This window comes from Hemicordylus capensis, chromosome 6, assembly GCF_027244095.1.
Source record: "Hemicordylus capensis ecotype Gifberg chromosome 6, rHemCap1.1.pri, whole genome shotgun sequence".
NCBI lineage: Eukaryota > Metazoa > Chordata > Lepidosauria > Squamata > Cordylidae > Hemicordylus > Hemicordylus capensis.
In genome coordinates, this window is record NC_069662.1 from 13,587,839 (window position 1) to 13,608,477 (window position 20,639).

Here is a 20,639-nt window from a genome sequence, read left to right on the forward strand (position 1 = left end):
GCCCCCAAATTTTTAAAATGCACATACATTTTAAAACATAAATTATTTACTTGCTTAGAAAAGTCATTCAATTTTTTCATTTGCTATACATATCATATGACAGCCAAGGCAATGTTAAGAATTGCTGCCAGGGCTGGACTGGGGGCACTGAGAGGGCAGTGGAATGTATGTGGGGAGAGAGCCAGGTTTTGAGCAGAATGGCTACTTAAGGGTGGGAGTATTCATTGCTGCCGAGTACAGAGTGGTGCAGTCAACATGGAGACCAGGGTTCCCTTGAGGGTGTACACGTGTGCATGTGCTCACATGGTTTTTGATGTATGCTCAGTTAATTTTAGATCCCGCTCAGGTTGAATCAGGAAGGCCCCACTCTGAATGCACATGGTGCGCGCACACACTGCCTTGAAACTGTCACTCAGAACAAAACTCATTCGACACAGAAATGAAAAATATTATAGAGAACACCGATGGAGACCAGGCCTCCCAGAAGCGTTGTATATCAATGGCACATATTGCAATATGTGCTTGGAGTGCAGAAATGTGAACAAACATGCATGCATACAGATCAGCAATCATGTTCACTGGCCACAGATTTCACAAGTGTTGAGCACAACACATGAATACATGAATTGCTGACGTTCATTCTAAGCTGTACGACTGCAGTGGGGGAGGAAGGGGCTTAATCTTTGCAAGGAAGAAAGCAGTGACCTCCACCTTTGACACAGCTTCTGGAGGGGAATATAGTATTTGTGCATGCATGGAGATGTACCCCCCCTCCCGACACACACACACACACAATGCCTCTGCATATTCCTCCCATCATAATGATAGCCATTTTGCGAGCCAATAAATCATGCAGCAAGGTGTGCATTGAAGACTGGGGTGGGTTGGGGAGGTTGAAAGGAGGGATCACTGTTGTATCAGGCAAAAGGGTTTACCTTCCAACCTCAAATCTGGAAACATAAACCCACACAGACAGGTCATGCTAAAAACTCTGGTCCTGAAGTCATGACTAAGGAGGAAAAGCAAAAACCATTGATGAAAAGGCAGGCAAGTGGGGCAGGTTGAGGCGGGGGGGAGAGGACAACCTCCATCTAAACCATCTGATTCACACAATACATGGCAGAGAGTGAACTGAATGAAATTACTATGGTCCAGGACCAGCAGACAGTACCTGCGAACCAACAAATCACAGATACAGGTCAGAGGCAATTTCCTGTGATGTTGGAAAAATAATGGGGCCACCTTTGAGACCCAGATCCCTCTTTCCACACCCCACTAGTCATGAGAACAATCCTCAAAGGTCTCTTTCCAGGATTTGCTTACAGAACAACTGTGAGGGGGGAAATGGCCATGCTCCTTCCCTCAGAGGTCAAACAAGAGAACCAACCGGCTTCCTTAAAGATTGGTGGGTTTCACAGGAGAGGCTTCTTGGAAAGTCACCTGTGGGTTCAAGCAGTGCTCTAGGTAAGTACGTGTGAATTGGGGAGCGAGAGATCCCTTTCTCTCTTCTACATACACACACTAACCCCTTGCTGAGTGTGATACTCCAGAAAGAGAAGGCGGCACCAGTAGATTACAAGCAGAAAGGCACGTGGGAATGCAGGGGGGGATATTTGTCCCTAAATAGCTCCCTCTCTCACACACGTGCAAAAATGCACAATGGCACCAACTCACTCTCCTAATGGTGGGGGGATTTTGCAAGCAGAAAAGACAAGACACCGTGTGAAGGGAGAAGGACGGGAAGCCCGGCGTCCCTGCGTGAAAGCGCAGGCTGGCACTCAGCAGACTGAGCAGAGCAGCACAGAGAGATACGACTCAGCTATGCGCAGGCGCCTGAATTGTTTTATCTCCCCGCCCTCTCTGCCCACAGTCAATCACAAACTAAAAGATGGAAACTGAGCCACATCGCAGGGCTTGTGGGATTTGGAGTTTCTTTCCTCCAAGAGCTTCCATGGAAAATGCTTCACTTCCAGTTAGCGGCAGAAGAACTACAATTCTCAGGTGCCAAAGGGTGACGATGATAGAGTCACTCGTGAACTGACCCGCCGTTCTCTCGAATACTGGGCCCTCGAAAGTGTGGGGCCTGTAGCATTTGCTACTTTTGCTACTAGGTTAATCCGGCAATGGTGAGGTGGCCAAGGAACAGCCTTCCAGGGTTTTTGCGGCCCAAAGGGTTGGGAATGGGGGGGGGAGGCTTGACTCACCAACTCAGAGTTCCCCTCAAAAACACCCAGCTGGTTGCTGTGCCCATTGTCATAATTTGAGTTTTCTTTACATTTAGTCATAGTCCCATTTTTTCACTGTGCCTCTTGACTTTTATTACTTGAACTTGCAGATCATCTGCATTCTCCACTATCAGAATGGTGTCATCTGTATTGTGCAGGTTATTGCTGTTTCTTCCTAAAACTTTAAAATCATGCCCATCTTCTTCCAATCCAGCTTCTCTCAGTATATGTTAAGCATATAAGTTGAATAAAAAGGGAGAAAGTATACAGCCTTGTCTTACTCTGAACGTCTGGTTCACCACTATGGAGTAAATCCACCTGTCTCCGTGGAAACACAGCTGCAGCTCATTCAGACATGTCCTTGTGTGTCTATTCTAGGGGGCCAAGGAACAGCCTTCCAGGGTTTTGGCGGCCCAAGGGGTTGGGAATGGTGGGGGTGGCAGGCCAGACTGCGGGCACTGAGAGGGTGGGGCAATGTTTGTGGGGAGGGCGCCGGGCTTTGAGCAGAATGGGTAATTGAGGGTGGGAATTGGGGCACAGGGGCACCCCACAGGGTGTGGCACACCGGGAATATGCCCTGTTGCCCTGTGGGCCAGTCTGAGCCTGCGTGGCTCGACTCACCAACTCAGAGCTCCCCTCCCCACACATGAGCTTTAAAGTTTTAACAGGAAAGCCTTTTTAGGCTAGGAGATCCCCTGTATTTGTAAAGGGGAATCCCAGCTGGATTCCCATTTACAAGTATATCCCCCACCGAGCCAGCCTGCCAGCCAGTTCCATGAAATGGGGGGGTGGTCCCAATTCTAACTTGGACTGGCACCCCACCCCCCCACCCCTTTTGAGGGCCTTTCTGGATCATCCCCGGGCCACCCAAACAGGCCTGGCTCAGTCTGAGCTGGTTCACACAACCCTCTTTCTCCCCCCTCTCTGTCTACACTAAGCCAGAAGCAAAGCCTCCTTGGAATCTGCCATTCCCCAAATCTCATCCTTCCCTACCTTCTCTGAATATCCGGTGCACCACTATGGGATATTTTATCACACTAATTCTGCCATGTAATGTATTTGTTTCACTAATTTACTTTCATTCTCTTTTAATAAATTTGAATTTGTTCACTGAAACCATGTTTTGTCCCTTTGTTTTGTTATTAGTTCCATGTCTACCACAGAGGGATAGACATTACAGTAGCAGCCCTAGGCCCCACATATTACAAACCCTCATATTACAAATCCGTAACCGTGGTTTGTGCCATAACACAGGTCCGGATGATCAAAGCAAGGTTACTGAACATGAACAAAGGTTCTGCACTATGTCTGAATCCTGAAATTATTATTTTATTTTTACAAACTTGGGTAGATTTTTTCCTGACCATGAATCCATTTATATACCACATCTGTGCAGTGCAGCCTAGAAACATTTTCATTCAATTGATTATTTTCTTTCTTGGGGAGTGACATCTAATAATTGTCCATCCCTGCTTGGGCCATTTTGCGGGAAGACATTGCTGATGAATGGTAGGATACCCTATGGAAGTGGAAGGATACCCTATGGAAGTGGAAGAAGGGGAATGTTCTGCCTGACATTTTAGAAGTTAAGTCACATTGGCTATGTAGGACACATTGGCGATCTGTACCCACTTGTTATAAAATCAATGAAATATATGAAAATAAAATAAAATAAATCATCTGGATGCATTTACCAGAAGCACCTTACTGCATGTTTAGTTTTCCTCGCACTCAATGCAAGGCCCAGTGACCAGCAGGCACTTGGGTCCCCAAAGTGTTAACTGAATCCTGTTATTGCCTGCTAAATAGCAAATATTGGTTAGGAGGGAATAAAAAATGTTCTCTTGGATTGTATAGGGACCAGAGGACTGTAGGGAAAGTGTCAATCCACCCTGAAATGATCAAAATCACTATTATTCAGTTCTGCTTCTTGTGGAAGCCCCATGGGTAGCTAGAGGTCATTTAATGATAAGATCGGTTAATTATAACTCAGTAGCTCATACCAGGCTACACTCACTCAGTGTATAAGAATTTTTAAATGCCCGTGTGTAACCTAGAACTCAGGAGACGTTAACATGAAACAAACAAGGCTCTGTCAAATGGAATCCCTGTGTTGGTAAAGTTCTTTGTGGGTAATCTTCTCTAGCTGACAAAGCAAGTGTACAGCTGGGGTGAGATTCAAAATTTGCAGGAGCTCAGAATGGTTCGGTTACTACCATTCCTACTATATCTGCCTGCTATTTTCAGAAGGCGGAACAGCAGGCAAAGACATCTGTGCAAAATTCAGCACAATTCCAAGACAAGTTCCAGAGAAGACATTACCATTGGGGAATTTGGATCCTTCTTACAGGGTGGTGTACTTTTATTCAACTTTACAGTACTACCAGACAATTCCACAGCAGGATAGTGAGTAGTGCGTCTTTTGTTTTAATGGTTGTATTGGGTCTTTTAGGTAGGGCTGAGCTAATGTATGCCTATCTGGTTTAAATTTTTCTAGTGGAGATTCATTATCAATGGCAGCTTCTGATATGCCTCGCATGGAGGCTGCAGCATCTAGCCATGGTGTGTGAATGGACCTTAGCAAATCTAATAGCACAGTCTGATCTTTAATCATTTGCATTCCAAATCTCCTGGGTTTGATCTGTGGCATCTCCAGACACGGCTGGGAAACTGCTCTGTCTGAAACCAGATTCCCTGCCAGTCCCAATAAAGAATAGTGACCTAGCTAGACCAATGGCCTGACCAATGGCAACTTGATATGTTTGCATGTCCATACATCATACCAAGCACAATGATTTCCAAGGGGGTATATTCGTGTGTATTCAGATGTATGTGAACCAACACTATTCCTAGGGTTCTTGATTGCTCACCCAACCATCAAAAGTTAAAACTTTCTAAGGAAGCCAGTTCCAGTTGACAGTTAGTCAGGAGTCGTATTTTCACATTTCCAGTTTTAAATAGTTTTTCTCTATTTTGGTTAGAAGTGGGACAATCATCCTTTAGGAAAAGGACATATAGCAGCACAGTATAGCTCAATGTTGACTGGAAAAAGAAACTGGCAGGCATACGGAACAAGGATGCAGAGGGGCAGGGAGAGAGCAGCTAAATAGAACTGGTGCAGTAAGGTAGCAGCAATTTATGAGACCCTTACCCTCCTCAGGAAGCCCTCTGGGCCACCTGAAAATCTGCACAGCCCTCAGGGACATATTTTCAGGTGGAACACCTGAAGAGAGGGCTTTTGGGGGAAGGGGAATGTGCAGAAAATTGCTGCTTCCCTGCTGAGCAGTTGCAGTTAGTTAGGCAGTTCTGTTAGATGACTTTCTTGCTGCACCACCGAATCCTTTCTCTCTATGTCAGCAACATTCCCCGATGTTTGGGCAAAACCCTTGTGGTTGTCCTTGCTCTGGAGATAGCGTTTGTGCTAATGTCATAGGTGTTCAGCTGTGTATGCAGGGAACAGGGGACAGAGAGGACCTCATTCACGTCTGTCATAACGCTTCCACTCTCCTCTGCCGAGCAGTTATTATGTTGGTGTATGGTGGAGAAGTGGAGGTTTGCATCTGGACAGACAATGGATAATACCCATTTTATTCCTCCCCAATGGTTCTTTCCAATTCATGCCTCTACTCCTGCTTCCTCTGAGTGGAGGCTGTCTTTGAAGCTGTGTTAGATAGAGAGTCAAAACCTCTCAAAGGAAAATCAGACACACCAATACAAATATTCTCAGCAGGAATATTAATTGGTAGTGCTACATCTTTCACATTAACCTATGGTCTTAGGAACTCACCCTCATATTGTCCAAATGGAGAGGATGCCACCTTTTCTTTATGGAGGGCAGCGGCATCTCTAAGACCTCCTTTGTCTTTGACCTCCAGCTATATGACAAGTGGCGATAGTGGGGTATAGATCAGTGGTAGAGCATCTTTTTTGCATGCAATGGGTCCCAGGTTCAATCCATGACACCTCCAGGTCGGGCTGGGAAAGACTCCAGCCTGGAACTTTGGATAGCCATCACCAGTCAGTGTAGACACCACTGAACAATAGTCTGACTCGGATTAGAGCAGTTTCCTATGTCCCTAGGAATTCATGAAGGGGAGCTTTCTCCCAATGGCTGCATATCAACCATGGGGAAAGATGTACTGGCTGCATATCTGTATGTCAAAAAATATATATGGCTGGCCTTAAAGTCATTCAACTATGTTTGTTTATTTAACACATTTGTATACCACCCCAAATGCAAGTCTTTGGGTGAGACAAGAAAACAATAAAAACAACCAATAAAAAAAGATTAAAGCATTTCAACCATTAAAATTTAAAATGTTAAAACTATTAAAAACACAATTAAACAATTACATGTTGTCTGTGGTTTTCCCCCCATGTGTTTGTGTTTTGTTTTCCATACCTGCAAGCAGAATATATAGAAATGCAATAAACTTTTTTTTGCTGATCTATGAATGTAAATCTACTTTAAAATCTCATTGCAGTTTAATGCCTAAAAATTACCAGCATGTTCTTGCCTTCATCTTTGCAATTCAAGAGATCAACAGGAATGACCATCTCTTACCCAATATCACACTGGGATTCGAAATCTATGACAATATTTTCAATCCACTGAGAGCCGTTGGGAACACTCTGAAGTTCCTCTTCACAGAGCAGGGGAATCCCTTGAATTACAACTGTGCCAGGAAGCAGCAGCTAGTCCTTGCCATTGGTGGGCTCACCTCCCCAAATTCCATGCAGATGGCCAGTGTCTTCAATGCCTACAAGATCTCACAGGTATGTCTGTTCCTAGCGATGACTAGCTGTAGTCATTCAGAAATGGCTACGTTCCTGAGGTAGCTCAGTTTGGAAGCAGCTTTTGAGAAGAAAGGGCTTCCTTGTCTGGAGGAGGAAAACGTTTGTTTTCGTTCCTAAAGAAGAAAGCAAGAGGACAAGCAAACAAACCAACAAGGGGGAAAGGAGAAAGTAAGCTTGTTAGGGTTAGTCTTCTATAGGGTTTAATTTCTGGCTGTACCCCTACTAATTGTGCAAAGAGGCACCTTTTAGATGAGGTGATTCTCTTTATTTAGCAGGGGGAGAGTAACTGGCCGAATCCAACCGCAGCACAGTATCTTCAGTGACTGTTGCTGATGTCTATATTTCTTTTTATATTGTGAGCCCTTCAGGGACAGGGATCCATCTTATTTATTTATTATTTCTCTATGTCAGGCTTCCCCAAACTGCGGTACTCCAGATGTTTCTGAACTACAACTCCCAGCATCCCGAGCCACAATTTCTTGTGGCTGGGTTTGCTGAGGATTGTAGTTCAGCAACCTCTGGAGGGCCGCAGTTTGGGGATGCCTGCTCTATGTAAACCACTCTGGAAACTTTTGTTGAAAAGTGATATATAAATATTTATTGTTTTTGGCTGACTGGCTAGGGGTTCATTTCTGAAAGGGCAGTTTCAATTTCAGTTTCAGTTCTGCCTAGAGAGAAAATGGGTGGGGATTAGCTACAGCTACGCTCTGGAGGTGGCTCAGTTTGGAAGCCACCCTTGAGAAGACAATGCTGAGACAAGGGGAGCTTTTCTTTGTGGGGATCTGTGAGCAGGAGTTTGGTAACAGACATCAAATGAGTTTTGTGAGGAGTTTAGCGGGGGAGTGTGCCTGGGGGCCCAGAAGTGGTCTCCTTTCATCAGAAATGAGACACCGAGAATGAGGAGAAGGTGAGTACTGCCCCACTTTTGTAACTTTCCTGGAGGAAGAGCTTGATGCCTTTAATTAGATGATGATTGCAGCTTAGACCAATCTATGAAGGAAACAATCTCTATATCCACATTCACATATAACATGAAACCAGAGGTGAAGTGACCTCCACTTTCAAAAACTGTATGTCTGAATGTGGGCAACCACAGTTTCAACAGAAAAGGAAGCCGATGTTTTCCTCCCCTGAGAGTGATTTGCACTTTTGGTTTCTAATGAGGACCACCACATGGACAGTTCCATTGTGTGTGTGGTGGGGGGAGGATTTGGTTTGTTACATGCAAATGCAGCCACTATACTCTAAATAGCCAATAAAACCAGTATTGAAGCTAGAATGCCAGCAGAAGAGGGGATTCCTCCCAGATTGATGCATATATGACTGTGGTGCAGAAGTTGTGGGTGTGTGCTCGGTCCAAAGAGCTCCCAGCTCTCAGGTAACAAATGCATTCTCTTGAAGCCAAGATGGCGGACCTGGAGAAGCTCAGGGAGGCAGAGAGGTTTGTGGATGAGACCCTCAGGAATGTGATAGAGGCATCCTATTCCCATTCTGCCAGCTCCTCTACTCTCATAGATAATGAAGGTATTAGGGAAGGAGGACATCAGTCTGAAGAAGAGAGGAATCCTCCCTTAGAAGGGACTCCTTCCTTGGGTAATGCGTCCAAATCCTCTCACACATAGGATACTCCTCCAGAGATTGGGGGCCTCCTAGTAGTGGGCAACTTGATAATTAGGGACATAGAGTGAGGGATTTGTGACTCGCGTGTAGACCGCATGGAGACTTGCCTGCCTGGTGTGACAGTTGCGAATGTCACCCAGCATCTTGATATGCTGTTAGGCGGTGCTGTGGATGAGTCAGCTGTTGTGGTATACATTGGCACCAACAATGTTGTGAAATACAGCCAGGAGGTCCCGGAAGCCAAAATTAGGCTGCTAGGCAGCATATTGAAGTCCAGGACCCCCAGGGTACCATTCTCTGAAGTACTACCTGTTCCATGAGCAGGGCCAGCAAAACAGGAGGATCTGAGTAGTTTCAATGTGCCGGGAGCAGCTTAGATTTGTTAAACCGTGGGATACATTTGCGGGCAAGCAAAGCCTGTAAAAAGGAATGTGCTCCACTTAAAATCCAATTCTTCAAATCAAATGAGAATCCTTTCCTAGTGGAATGACAAGAGCCACTTGGGAAAGATACACATTTTATTTGAAGAACTGGATTTAAAACTAGTAGAGCAGACGTGACATTGATATTTTACATTAGCATTTCCCTGAAGATATTTTATTTCATTTCATACTCCATTTGGATAAGATTTATTATATTTGAGAACTGCATTTTATATTTTGGGAATTTGACTTGGGATTTAATGAGGAATTTCTTTTTTGAAGAGTCACTCAAAGAATTTCATTTGATACTATATTTGGGAAGGAGATATTCATAGGGGCTTCTATTTGACTTATTCTGGTTCACTAGAACTTTAATAGAAATTTTGTTACTTTGAAAGTATTAAATGTTCACATTATAGTGTGTTTATTGAGTTGCTTTGGGCATTATAATAATTTTTGGGGTTCTTTATTTGGTTTGGTTATCACTGATGGAGCCCTATAGCACTTGGTGTTGTGTTCTTTGCTGAAGGAGAACCAGCATGGCTTCAGCAAAGGCAGGTCTTGCCTCAGTAAACTTTTGGAGTTCTTTGAGTGTCAGCAGGCATGTGGAAAAAGGTTATCTGGTCAACATTGTATACTTGGACTTGCAAAAAGCATTTGACAAAGTTCCTCATCAAAGTCTCTTGAGTAATCTTAGCAGTCATGGGATAAGGGGAAAGGTTCATGTGTGAATTGCTATCTGGTTGAAGGAAGGGAACAGAGTGTAAGAATAAATGGACAGTTTTTAAAATGGAGGGAAGTAAGAAGTGGGGTCCCCCAGGGATTTGTACTGGGACCTGTGCTCTTTAACACTTATGATCTAGAAATTGGGGTAGGCAGCAAGATGGCCAGATTTACAGATGACATTAAACAATTTACATTAGTGATATCCAAAACAGATTGTGAAGAGCTCCAAAAGAATTTCTCCAATCTGGGTAAGTGGGCAACAAAATGGCAAATATGGATCAATATAAGCAAATATAAAGTTATGTATACTGGGGGCAAAAAACCCCCAACTTTACATATACGCTGATTGGGTCCAAGCTGTTAGTGACTGAGCAGGAGATAGATCTTGGGGTCATGGTGGACAGTCAGCTCATTGAAAGGGTTGAACTTGGTCACCATATCTTAAGAAGGAGTTTGTAGAACTGGGAAAGGTGAAGAAGAGTGCAACAAAGCTGATCAGGGGCATGAAGCACCTTCCTTATGAGGTAAGGCCACAGTGTCTGGGGTGTTTTCATTTGGAAAAGGGGTGGCTATGGGGAAACATGATAGACATTTATAAAATTATGCATGGAGAAGAGAGAGTGGACAGAGAGAAATCTTTCTCCCTCTCTCACAAATCTCATGGGTCTGAAGGCCAGGTAAAATAGGACCAACAACAGGAAGTCTTTCTTCACAGAGCGCCGGATTAATCTATGGAATTCTCTGCCACGGGATGTGGCAAATCAAAGACCAAAAAAAAGGCATGCCCTCACCTCTTGCTGGTTGGCTTCTCAGAGGCATCTGGTAGGCCACTGTGTGAAACAGCAGGGCTGTTCTTATGTTCTTGAATGGAAAGGTGTTCATCCCTTTCCAAATCCTTACAGTGTTTTCTAAAAATTAAGTAATGATTACCCAGGCCACTGAGCAATGTTTTCAATACACTATTATTGTCATTTTCTTTAAATATTATCTTCCAAACTGTGTTTCAACCCTGCCCCAGCTTTCACTACTGAGGTAATTTCAAGTAGGAGCAGTCTGTAATTTTTCTTCATCCAATCCAATCCCAGTATAAGACTCAATGGTACCAGTAGTTCCTACTCAAAATAGAAGTATTGTCTTATCTTAAATATTTGATGGAAGCTGAAATTTAGTGAATTGAAGAAGTAATATTTTGATCAAGAACAAAGGGATGTACGTTTAATACTTTTTAAAAAAATTCCCCCCTTTTAGCTGACTTATGGATCTTTGGACCCTGCGCTGAGTGATAAAACTCGGTTCCCTTTTTTCTTCCGGATGGTTCCAAGTGAAGACCTTCAATATGTTGGAATTATTTTCCTGCTGAAGTATTTCAAGTGGAACTGGATCAGTCTGCTCACATCAGATGATGAAAGTGGAGAAACATTTGTTCAAAATATGAGACCAAGGCTACTCCAGAGCAATATTTGTATTGCTTTGGCACAATCCATTCCAAAAATAAAGAGCTACATATTAAATACACCCACTGAAAAAATGCTGAAGAAGATAGCTTTTGCTGTCTGGATGGAAGAAAAGATGAATGTGATACTTGTCTATGGGGATAATCATTCTATGGAGGGTTTACGAATGATCTTAGAATCCGACGAATTTCATCTTAAGCTTCCATTGGAGAGAGTGTGGCTCATAACTGCTCAGTGGGATTGCACAAGTGTTTCTTCATGGAATAAATTCACAGGGAAAACCTTCAATGGTTCTTTGTCATTCACACTTCACAGAAAAGTGGTTCCAGGATTTCAGGAGTTCCTGTAGAGCATAAATCCATACCAGTCTATGATATTTTTCATCCATCAGTTCTGGATGTTTGCATTTCTCTGTTCCCTCCCAATGCCTGGCTTATATGTGCCAAATCAAGACAACTGCACTGGGGAGGAGAAACTGGGGAGCCTCCCCGAATCTGTGCTTGAAATGGGCATGTCTGGGCAGAGCTATAACATTTACAATGCTGTTTATGCTGTAGCACATGCTCTCCATACTATGTATTCTTCGAAAACTAAACAGAAGGAAATGGAGAAACTCATGGGAAAGAGTCTTCTGTTACGGCCTGTATGTTTTGCCTCCTCTTTATTTGCATGTCACTTCTCATTGTATTAGTTCATAACTCATACTAGCAGCGATGTAATATAATGTCTGATTGTTGCATGCAGTTCCTGACATCATGACTAACAAAGCACTGGTGAAGCAGTGTGAGGTAGCTTAGGCTGAGAGACAAGAAACACCCAGAATCACCCATGAACTTCATGGCTAAATGGGGATTTGAATCTGAATATGGGAAATTCAATTGAAAATCAAATCAAATTGCCCTTTTAAGGGAAGACACAATTATTATGCTTTTCAACAAAAATAAATTTCAGGAAGCAAACCTTATATCAAGCATCTTGTAATTGTTTATTCAATATTCAGTATTGTTTGATGTTTTAATATGGCTGATTCCCATTCCAGAATAAGGTAAATGGATGTCAGTTTTTCCCAAAAGTCTTTCCCTTTGTTATAATTATCCCAAACTTGCTTTGTATATCAATTTATATGTGAGTATTCTTTGCCGTAAGATCCTGAACTATTCGTCAACAGGAATTGCTATTGCTTCCCGTGGCTTGCTACCAATATAAACATGCTTAAAGGTATATTCCTGATAGGTATATAGTATTTCTTCTCAGTGACATCTTCCAGTTGGTGATCAAGGGATTTGTGGTTAAAGTGATAATCTTAATGCAATCTTCCACAATTTGACCCAGGGTGTGAACTTTTTCTCCTCCCAATTAGCTTCATGCTTTTCTGAGCAATATCCATTTCAATAATAGTGCTGGGGAAGAAATCTTTTTTGATGAGGAAGGGAGCCTGCCATCTGGATACGATATCATCAACTTGGTCACATTCCCCAATGACACCTTCCAGAAAGTCCAAACTGGAAGGATGGACCCCCTGGCTCGTGAAGGAAAAACGTTCACCATGAATGGAAGTGCTACTGTATGGAACCACAAGTTTAAAGAGGTATGGAGACCTGTCCCACCTCACCTTGCTAGGTTCCCTGACTTTAAGGGGTTTTCTCACAGCCCAGCTCCAATATCAGGAGTCAAGAGGTTGGGAGGGAGAAATGGGCTGAAATGAATGGAGTGCCATGATGGGGGATGCTCTGTTTCTCTCCTTTGGGCAATGCTCCAGGAGTCTCAGACTCCAGCAGTAGGGTCTAGGTGACTTCCCCCCCCCCCCCAGACAGAGGAAATTATCAGCCTGACCCCAGATTTGCCTTGACCATGTTTGATGCCTCTGACCTCTTTTTGTCTGCCTGCAGTCAGACCCACCTTTGCTTTTTCCTCGTTCAGGGAGTAGACCCCTATTCCATACTCTTCATATGTGGGTTATTTGGTTTTGAGAATAATAGAAGGGGTGGGGGGAATCGGAACATTTTTCCTTCTTGCTCCTGTTAGATGCAGCCCCGTTCCCGATGTGTTGAGAGCTGCCATCCTGGATCCAGCAGGATTGCCCAGCAGGGAAGACAAGTTTGTTGCTATGATTGTGCTCAGTGTCCTGTGGGGAGGATTTCAACACAGATCGGTAAAAATATGTATATTGTGTAACCAAATCCAAATGTTTAAAATTCTCCTTTTCTACATCAAATATATGACTGAATTTCTAAATTTGAAATAGAATTATGTGAAAGTGATGTGAAACTAATTACCAAAATGTACAATTTGTTATTATGTGAAGAAATGAGAGATGAAGTGGTAAAATCAACAATGGTAAAATGGGCACAAGATGTAGGTCAGAATATTAACTTAGAGGCCTGGGAGAAGCTATGGAAGAAAGAACTTAAATTTATAGCATGTTATCATTTAAAAGACAATTTATTTAAAATGATGTACAGGTGGTATTTAACACCTAAGAAACTAGCTTTAATGTATAAAAATGTATCTAATAAGTGCTGGAGATGTAAAGATAGTGAGGTGTCCTTTTATCACATGTGGTGGTCCTGCAGAGAGGTAAAGAGGTTTTGGCATATGATTTATGATTAGCTTTAAAAGGTTTTTAAATGTGTATTTCATAAGAGACCTGAATAGAAATTTATTCCTATATCTTACGACGACAGCTAGAATGGTTCTTGGCAGAAATTGAGATCTGTGGAAATTCCAGCAATCTCTCAGATGAGAGCAAACATGGATGTTATAGTATAACTGTGTTGAAAGATGAACCGGAAGTCACATTGATATGTAGAAAACTTATAAACATAAAGTGTATATATATATATATATATATATATATATATATATATATATATATATATGAATATGACTGAATTCTAAAACAAGCAGAAAAGATGCCTACAAATGGCACAGTTCCTGCAAATGAGGAACAGCAAGTGTTTTGCTCCTAAAAATGGTCAAAGAGATTTTATTTATTTTTAATTTTCATATTGCCTCCAGTTAAACACTTCAAGGCAGTGTAGAATAGGGATGTGCGAAACTTTTTGGGTATTTCGGCACCAAAATGAAACACCCAATCACCATCCCAAAATGTTTTAGATCCGAAACAAATCGCCCCTGGGTTGACTCCAAAATTTTTGTAAGTTTTGGCCCTCCATTTTGTGACCGAGATAGTGCTTCTCCTTCCTCCTCCATTTTGAGTTCTGAAATGTGCTTGAATTTCCCACCTTTCAGTCTTCCATTGACTTCAATGCAAAGTTCCGATCTGCAACGGAATGCCCATATTTGGCTCTGCAGGATCCAAATTAACCTTCCATTGACCAAGGGGAGATGAAGGAGGGGGCAAGTGTGGGGGTGGATTTTTGGAGGTGTTTTCAGGGGGGTATTAAAGGGCCAGCAGCCATTTCTTCCTTTCTGCTGCCTCGTGTGGGGAGAGAGTTCTTTTGCCTGATTGCTCAGCCTTGCCATCACACATCCACCATTGCCTCCTACCATTCTTCAGCATTGCTGCCATTGCTGCCTTTTTTTCTCCAGCAATTTTTTAATTGAGAAAAAGAAGAAGATTCCATCTTTTATTCCTTCTGCCTTGCTGACACAAACAGCCTGCTACCTGAGCCATCCTGGGACCTTGGCTGGATTCTCTCCTGCTTTTTCCCCTTTTGTATCTGTGAAAAAAAGAATTTGATAATTCCACCTTTTTTGGCCATCACATAGTTGTTTGGACCTGTACTGAGAGAAGAATGCTGCTGCCTGCACAAGCAGCCACCACCACCAGCCCCAGATCTTCCAGATTTTTGAGCCTTTTGTGGATGCCCCATCTGAAGACTGAAGAAGGAGCAGGAGAGAGAGACCACCAGACCAACAGAAGTAGCAGCCCAACGTTTTGGAGAAGAGAAGACTTAGTGGTGAGTTTATTTTAACACACACATACTGTACACACACGCACCACTCTGGGCCTATGCGCTGCCTGTGAGTCTGTGTGTGTGTGTGTGTGTGTGTGTTTTAAATAAACCAGTCCATCCTCCCATTTTATAGAGCAGCAGCAGTATATTAAACCGATTCTCTCAGCCATTATTTTGTATCTTCTTGTCCGGCTGGCTATACCACATTGTGTCTCTGCTGTTGGGACATTGTATCTCTGCTCTTTTTATCCATCCATCTCCTCCTACTAGCAACTATTATTATTGACAATGTTGCCTCCTCTTTCCTTTTATTGAATATTTTGAGTTGATGCTGAAATGAAAATGATGAATGTTAATGTGATAATATTAATATGATATATATAATGCTGATGCCCTGATGTGATGTGATGATGATTATGAGTTGCTGTTGTTCTTGCCTCTTTAATGTTTATTATCTGAGACTTTGCTTTATGGCAGAAGGTTCTCTCTCTCTCTGTGGACTTCTTGTTTGCAATGAAAAAGTGGATTGGGTCATATTGTGAGTTGTAGCATCATCAGAGTTTTTATTCAAAGATTGCTTGCATCATGATGTGCTGGTGCCACAGGCTCTGATCACGTGCAGAAATTTATTTATTTATTTATTTATGTATTTATTTATTTATTTATTTATTTATTTATTTAAACTTTTACACTACCTCTAACTGTCATCTCTGTGCAGTTCACAATAATATAAAACAAGTTGAAAACATAGACAAAAAACTTAAAACAATTTAACAATTGAAAAATAAACCAGAGATTAAAACTTAAAAAAATTTAAAAGCTGGGAAAGCTTGGTGAAAACATGGGTTTTGAGGTGCTTTTTAAAAATATTACCAGAGATGGGGAGAACCGTATCTCAGCAGGGAGCACATTCCACACTCTTGGGGCAGCAGCCGAGAAGGCCCGCCTCTGTGTAGCCACCAAATAAGTTGGCGGTAACTGGAGATGGACCTCCTCAGATGACCTCAATGGGCGGTGAGGCTCGTAGTGAAGAAGACGCTATCTTAGATACACAGGGCCTAAGCCATTTAGGGCTTTATAAGTTATAATTAGCACTTTGTATTTTGTCTGGAAACCTATTGGCAGCCAGTGTAGCTCCATCACTAAAGGAGTAACGTGGTCTCTCCAGGATGACCCAGAGACCAACCAGGCTGCCGCATTCTGAACCAACTGAAGTTTCTGGACTCCGTACAAAGGCAGCCCCACATAGTGTGCATTACAGAAGTCAAGTGTGGAGGTTACCAACAGATGTACCACTGTTTTGAGGTCATTGATCTCGAGAAACGGGAGCAGCTGGCGTATCAGCCGGAGCTGATAGAAAGCACCCCTGGCCACCCTTATTGTTCTGTCCCAGCACAATAAGTACCTCTGTCTTATTTGGATTCTGCTTCAGTTTATTCTCCCTCATCCAGCCCATTACTGCTTCCAGGCAGGCATTTAGGGAGGATATGCCAGCTCCTGAAGAAGTTGACATGAAGAAGTAGATTTCCGTGTCAACAGTATACTGGTAACACCGAACTCCAAATCCCCTGATGATCTCTCCCAGCAGTTTCATGTAGATGCTAAAAAACGTTAAGTATGGAGCCTTGAGGGGCACCATACTTAAGCTCAGAGTTCGAAGAGCAACAGTCTCCAATTGACAACATCTGGAATCTGTCCGAGAGGTAGGAGCAGAACCTCTGTAAAAGAGTGCCTCCCACCCCCAACCCCCTCAGACATTCCAGAAGAATACTACGGTTGATAGTATTGAAAGCCTCCGAGAGATCCATAAGGACCAACAGATCACAGGCTGACCAAGGCAGTCTCCACCACATAGCCAACCCTTGAGTCTATATAATCAGTTTCCTCCAAGACCAACTTGTGTTGAGGCCACCACCTTCTCAATTACCTTTCACGGCCATGGGAGGCTGAAAACAGGCCTATAATTGCTCAACTCTGAGGGATCTAATGCAGGTTTCTTTAGAAGAAGTCTAATGATTGCCTTCTTAAAACAAGGAGGCATCCTGCCCTCCCTCAGAGAAGCATTTATGATTTACACCAGGCTGTCTACAACAGCCCCCTTGCTAGATAGAACAAACCAAGTAGGGCAAGGGTCAAGAGAACAAGTGGTAGGCCTCAATGCTCCAAGCAGCTTGTCCACCTCCTCAGGAGTTACAAACTGAAAACGATCCTGTCAAATCACCTGTTGTTGGGCACCTCCAGTGCAGACATCAAATTAATTGTGGAGTCTCCATCTATGTTGGCCTGAATCTGAGAGATTTTATGTGGGAAAAACTATTTAAACACATCGCAGGGGTAATTGATGATTGCAAATTCTGGTTCAAGAGAGGGGAATACTAGTCCCCTCACAGCCCTGAACAACTCCACTGGACGTGAACTCGCAGGGCAATATGGGCAGAAAAGAACCGCTTCTTTGCCGCACGTATTGCCGGAGCATAAATCTTTAGATGTGCTCTATATCTCAATCTGTCGGATTCGAGCCGAGTCTTTCTCCACTTGCACTCCAGTTGCCAACCTTGCCACTTCAGCCCCCATAGATCTTCCGTATACCAAGGGGCCAATTTTGAAGCGGATCAGAGAGGATGCTTGGGAGCAATCATGTCTACTGCCCTGGTGAGCAAGTTGTTCCAATTCTCAACCAGGGTGTCAACAGGAGCACCAGCAAAGCAACATTGAATTCATCCAAGGCTTCTTGGAATCCTACTGGATCCAATAACCTCTTCAGGTGGACCATTCCAATAGGCCCCTTGCCCCTGCAGAGGTGGGAACTGCTTGTAAGTCCAACCTTAACCAGATGGTAGTCTGTCTATGACAATGGGGAAATCACAGGTGTCCGCATCCATGGAATACCCCGTGATCAGAGTAAAAGACCAAATCAAGCATGTGACCTGCAATATGCGTCGGTCCAGAGACCACTTGGGACAGGCCCATAATTGTCATGGCCGCAATGAACTCCTGAGCTGCCCTGGACAGATTGGTCCCAAAATGAACATTAAAGTCCCCTAGCACCAAGAGTCTGGGAGACTCCAACGCGGTTTCCGCGACCAAGTCCATGAGTTCAGTAAGGGATTCCGCTGGGCAGCAGGGTGATCGGTACAACAAAAGAAGTCCCAATCTATCCCTGGTCCCCAAACTTAAGTACACACATTCCATATGGTCTGATACCCTAACAGGGACCCTGGAAAGGGAGATGTTATCCTTATAGATCACAGCCACTCCACCTCCCCACCCACGTCCCCTCACCTGCTCCTCTACAGAATATCCTGGAGGGTGAAGCTGGAACCAGACTGGACCATTAGCCTCCCACAACCAAGTCTCAGTAATACATACTAAGTGGGATCCTTTATCCATAATCAAATCTCGTATGAGTTCTGGCTTGTTTTGGACTGACCTGGCATTGCAGAGGAGCAAGGTAAGGCTATGTGGCTTGTTGGCAATGCTCTCTGAGGTCAAAGAGCTGGAGGGACAGCCAGAAGGGGAGACAGCTATTAAATTTCTGACTACCCTTCCTCTGGAACAGTCTGCTGACCTGCCACCGTTTCTTCTGCTATTCCCCACCACTACCAGGATAGCTGCCCCAAAGTCAACGAAGGCAATGTCAAAGAAATGCACCAAAAAATTGTGTGCCATCATTGTTGTCATTGTCGTCATCACTCTTTCGACTTGCGGAGGTGGAAGGGGGGCAAAACCTTGCTGTTCGAGATTTTTAATGACAAACCATGAATCCACTCACATTTGCTACCAGAGAGTCTACACTCGGAACACCTCAGAAACAACAAAACCCAGTACCCCATAGGTTAGCAACCCATGGGGGTGGTTGGTACCCTCTGTGCACTACACCGCCACTTGCTCTGGGCCACACCAGTGCCCCCCAAGTGCTGTTATGGGGCTCCTGAAACCTCCATTATTCCCTATGAGAAAAACCTTAAAGATGCGTAAACTTCAAAAATCACTTAAAAATCACCCATTGCCCAATTCCTTTGAAATACTTCTGGTAGCTTCCTTGCCACCACTAGGCACTACCACCAACCACATTCTTCCAAGAGCCACACCTTTCCTCCTGACATGAAGAGGAAAACCTTAAAGATGCATGAACTTCAAAAGATCACCAAAAATCAGCCCTTTGCCCAATTTCTTTTTGGGTGGTAGCCTCCACCCATTAGGCGCTACCACACCACCCTGCTCTTTTGGCTTCAGGACCATTTTTTGGATCCTAAATGATTCAGATTCAGATTTTGAATAATTCATATCCGAAGCAAATCGGGGGTGATTTGGATGGGTCTGATTCGGATCCGAAATGAAAGAGAGATGTTTTGATTTGGGTCCAAATTGAAACACAGAAAATCCGAAATGCACACCCCTAGTGTAGAACACAGATAAAATGAAATAAATCATTAAATTAAAAACTATAAGAACAGCAAAAGTAAGAGCAGCATAAAATCTATCAACATATCACATGAGAGGGAGGAAACATTAACAACCTGCTTTGTAATATAACAAACCAGTCAACAGATTCGTTCCTTGGCAAAACAAAGACTTTGTTGATGTATTTCAGATGCAGACCAGTGTGAGATGTGCCCAGAAGATCAATGTCCAAATGAGAAACAGGATCAATGCATCGCCAAAACGATGACCTATTTATCCTATGGAGAACCATTGGGAGCGGTTTTGATTTCTTTTGCTCTTTTGTTTTCCCTGATCACCTTTGCTGTGATTGGGATCTTTGTTCTGCTCCGCAAAACTCCCATTGTGAAAGCCAATAACTGGAGCATTACTTGTACCCTTCTCTCCTCTCTGCTGCTTTGCTTTCTCTGCTCCTTCCTATTCATTGGTCAGCCTAGGAAGGTGACCTGTCTCCTCAGACAAACCGTGTTTGGTATCACCTTTACTGTCGCACTTTCCTCTGTGTTGGCTAAAACCATCACTGTTGTTCTGGCCTTCCTGGCCACGAAGCCGGGAAACAGGATGAGAAGATGGATAGGGAAGAGGCTGGCAGTATCGGTCATCATTCTCTGTTCACTTATTCAAATTGGAATCTGTGCTATGTGGCTGGCAAACACTCCCCCTTTCCCAGAGTTTGACATGCACTCTCAGATCAGTGAGATCATGGTGCAATGCAATGAAGGCTCAAACACCATGTTCTACATCATCCTGGGCTACATGGGTTTTCTGGCCACCATCAGCTTCACTGTGGCCTTCCATGCTAGAAAGTTACCGGATAGCTTTAATGAAGCCAAGCTGATCACCTTCAGCATGCTGGTCTTCTGCACTGTTTGGATTACTTTTGTCCCAAGCTACTTGAGCACCAAGGGGAAATACATGGTGGCTGTGGAGCTCTTCTCCATCATGGCCTCTAGTGGTGGACTGTTGAGTTGTATCTTCCTCCCCAAATGCTACATTATTATTCTTAGACCTGATCTGAACACCAGAGAGCAA

General features: G+C 43.5%; 1 protein-coding gene across 1 annotated transcript; it reads left to right on the forward strand.

The window, feature by feature from the left end:
- Positions 1–11,668: 11,668 nt before the first annotated feature.
- LOC128330903 (vomeronasal type-2 receptor 26-like) lies at positions 11,669–20,639 on the forward strand (the record flags this gene model as incomplete). The annotated part of the gene is made up of 4 exons (XM_053264266.1): positions 11,669–11,887; positions 12,605–12,832; positions 13,929–14,007; positions 19,759–20,639. Coding segments are annotated over exons 1-4 (1,407 nt in total), but the record flags the coding sequence as incomplete, so codon positions are not given.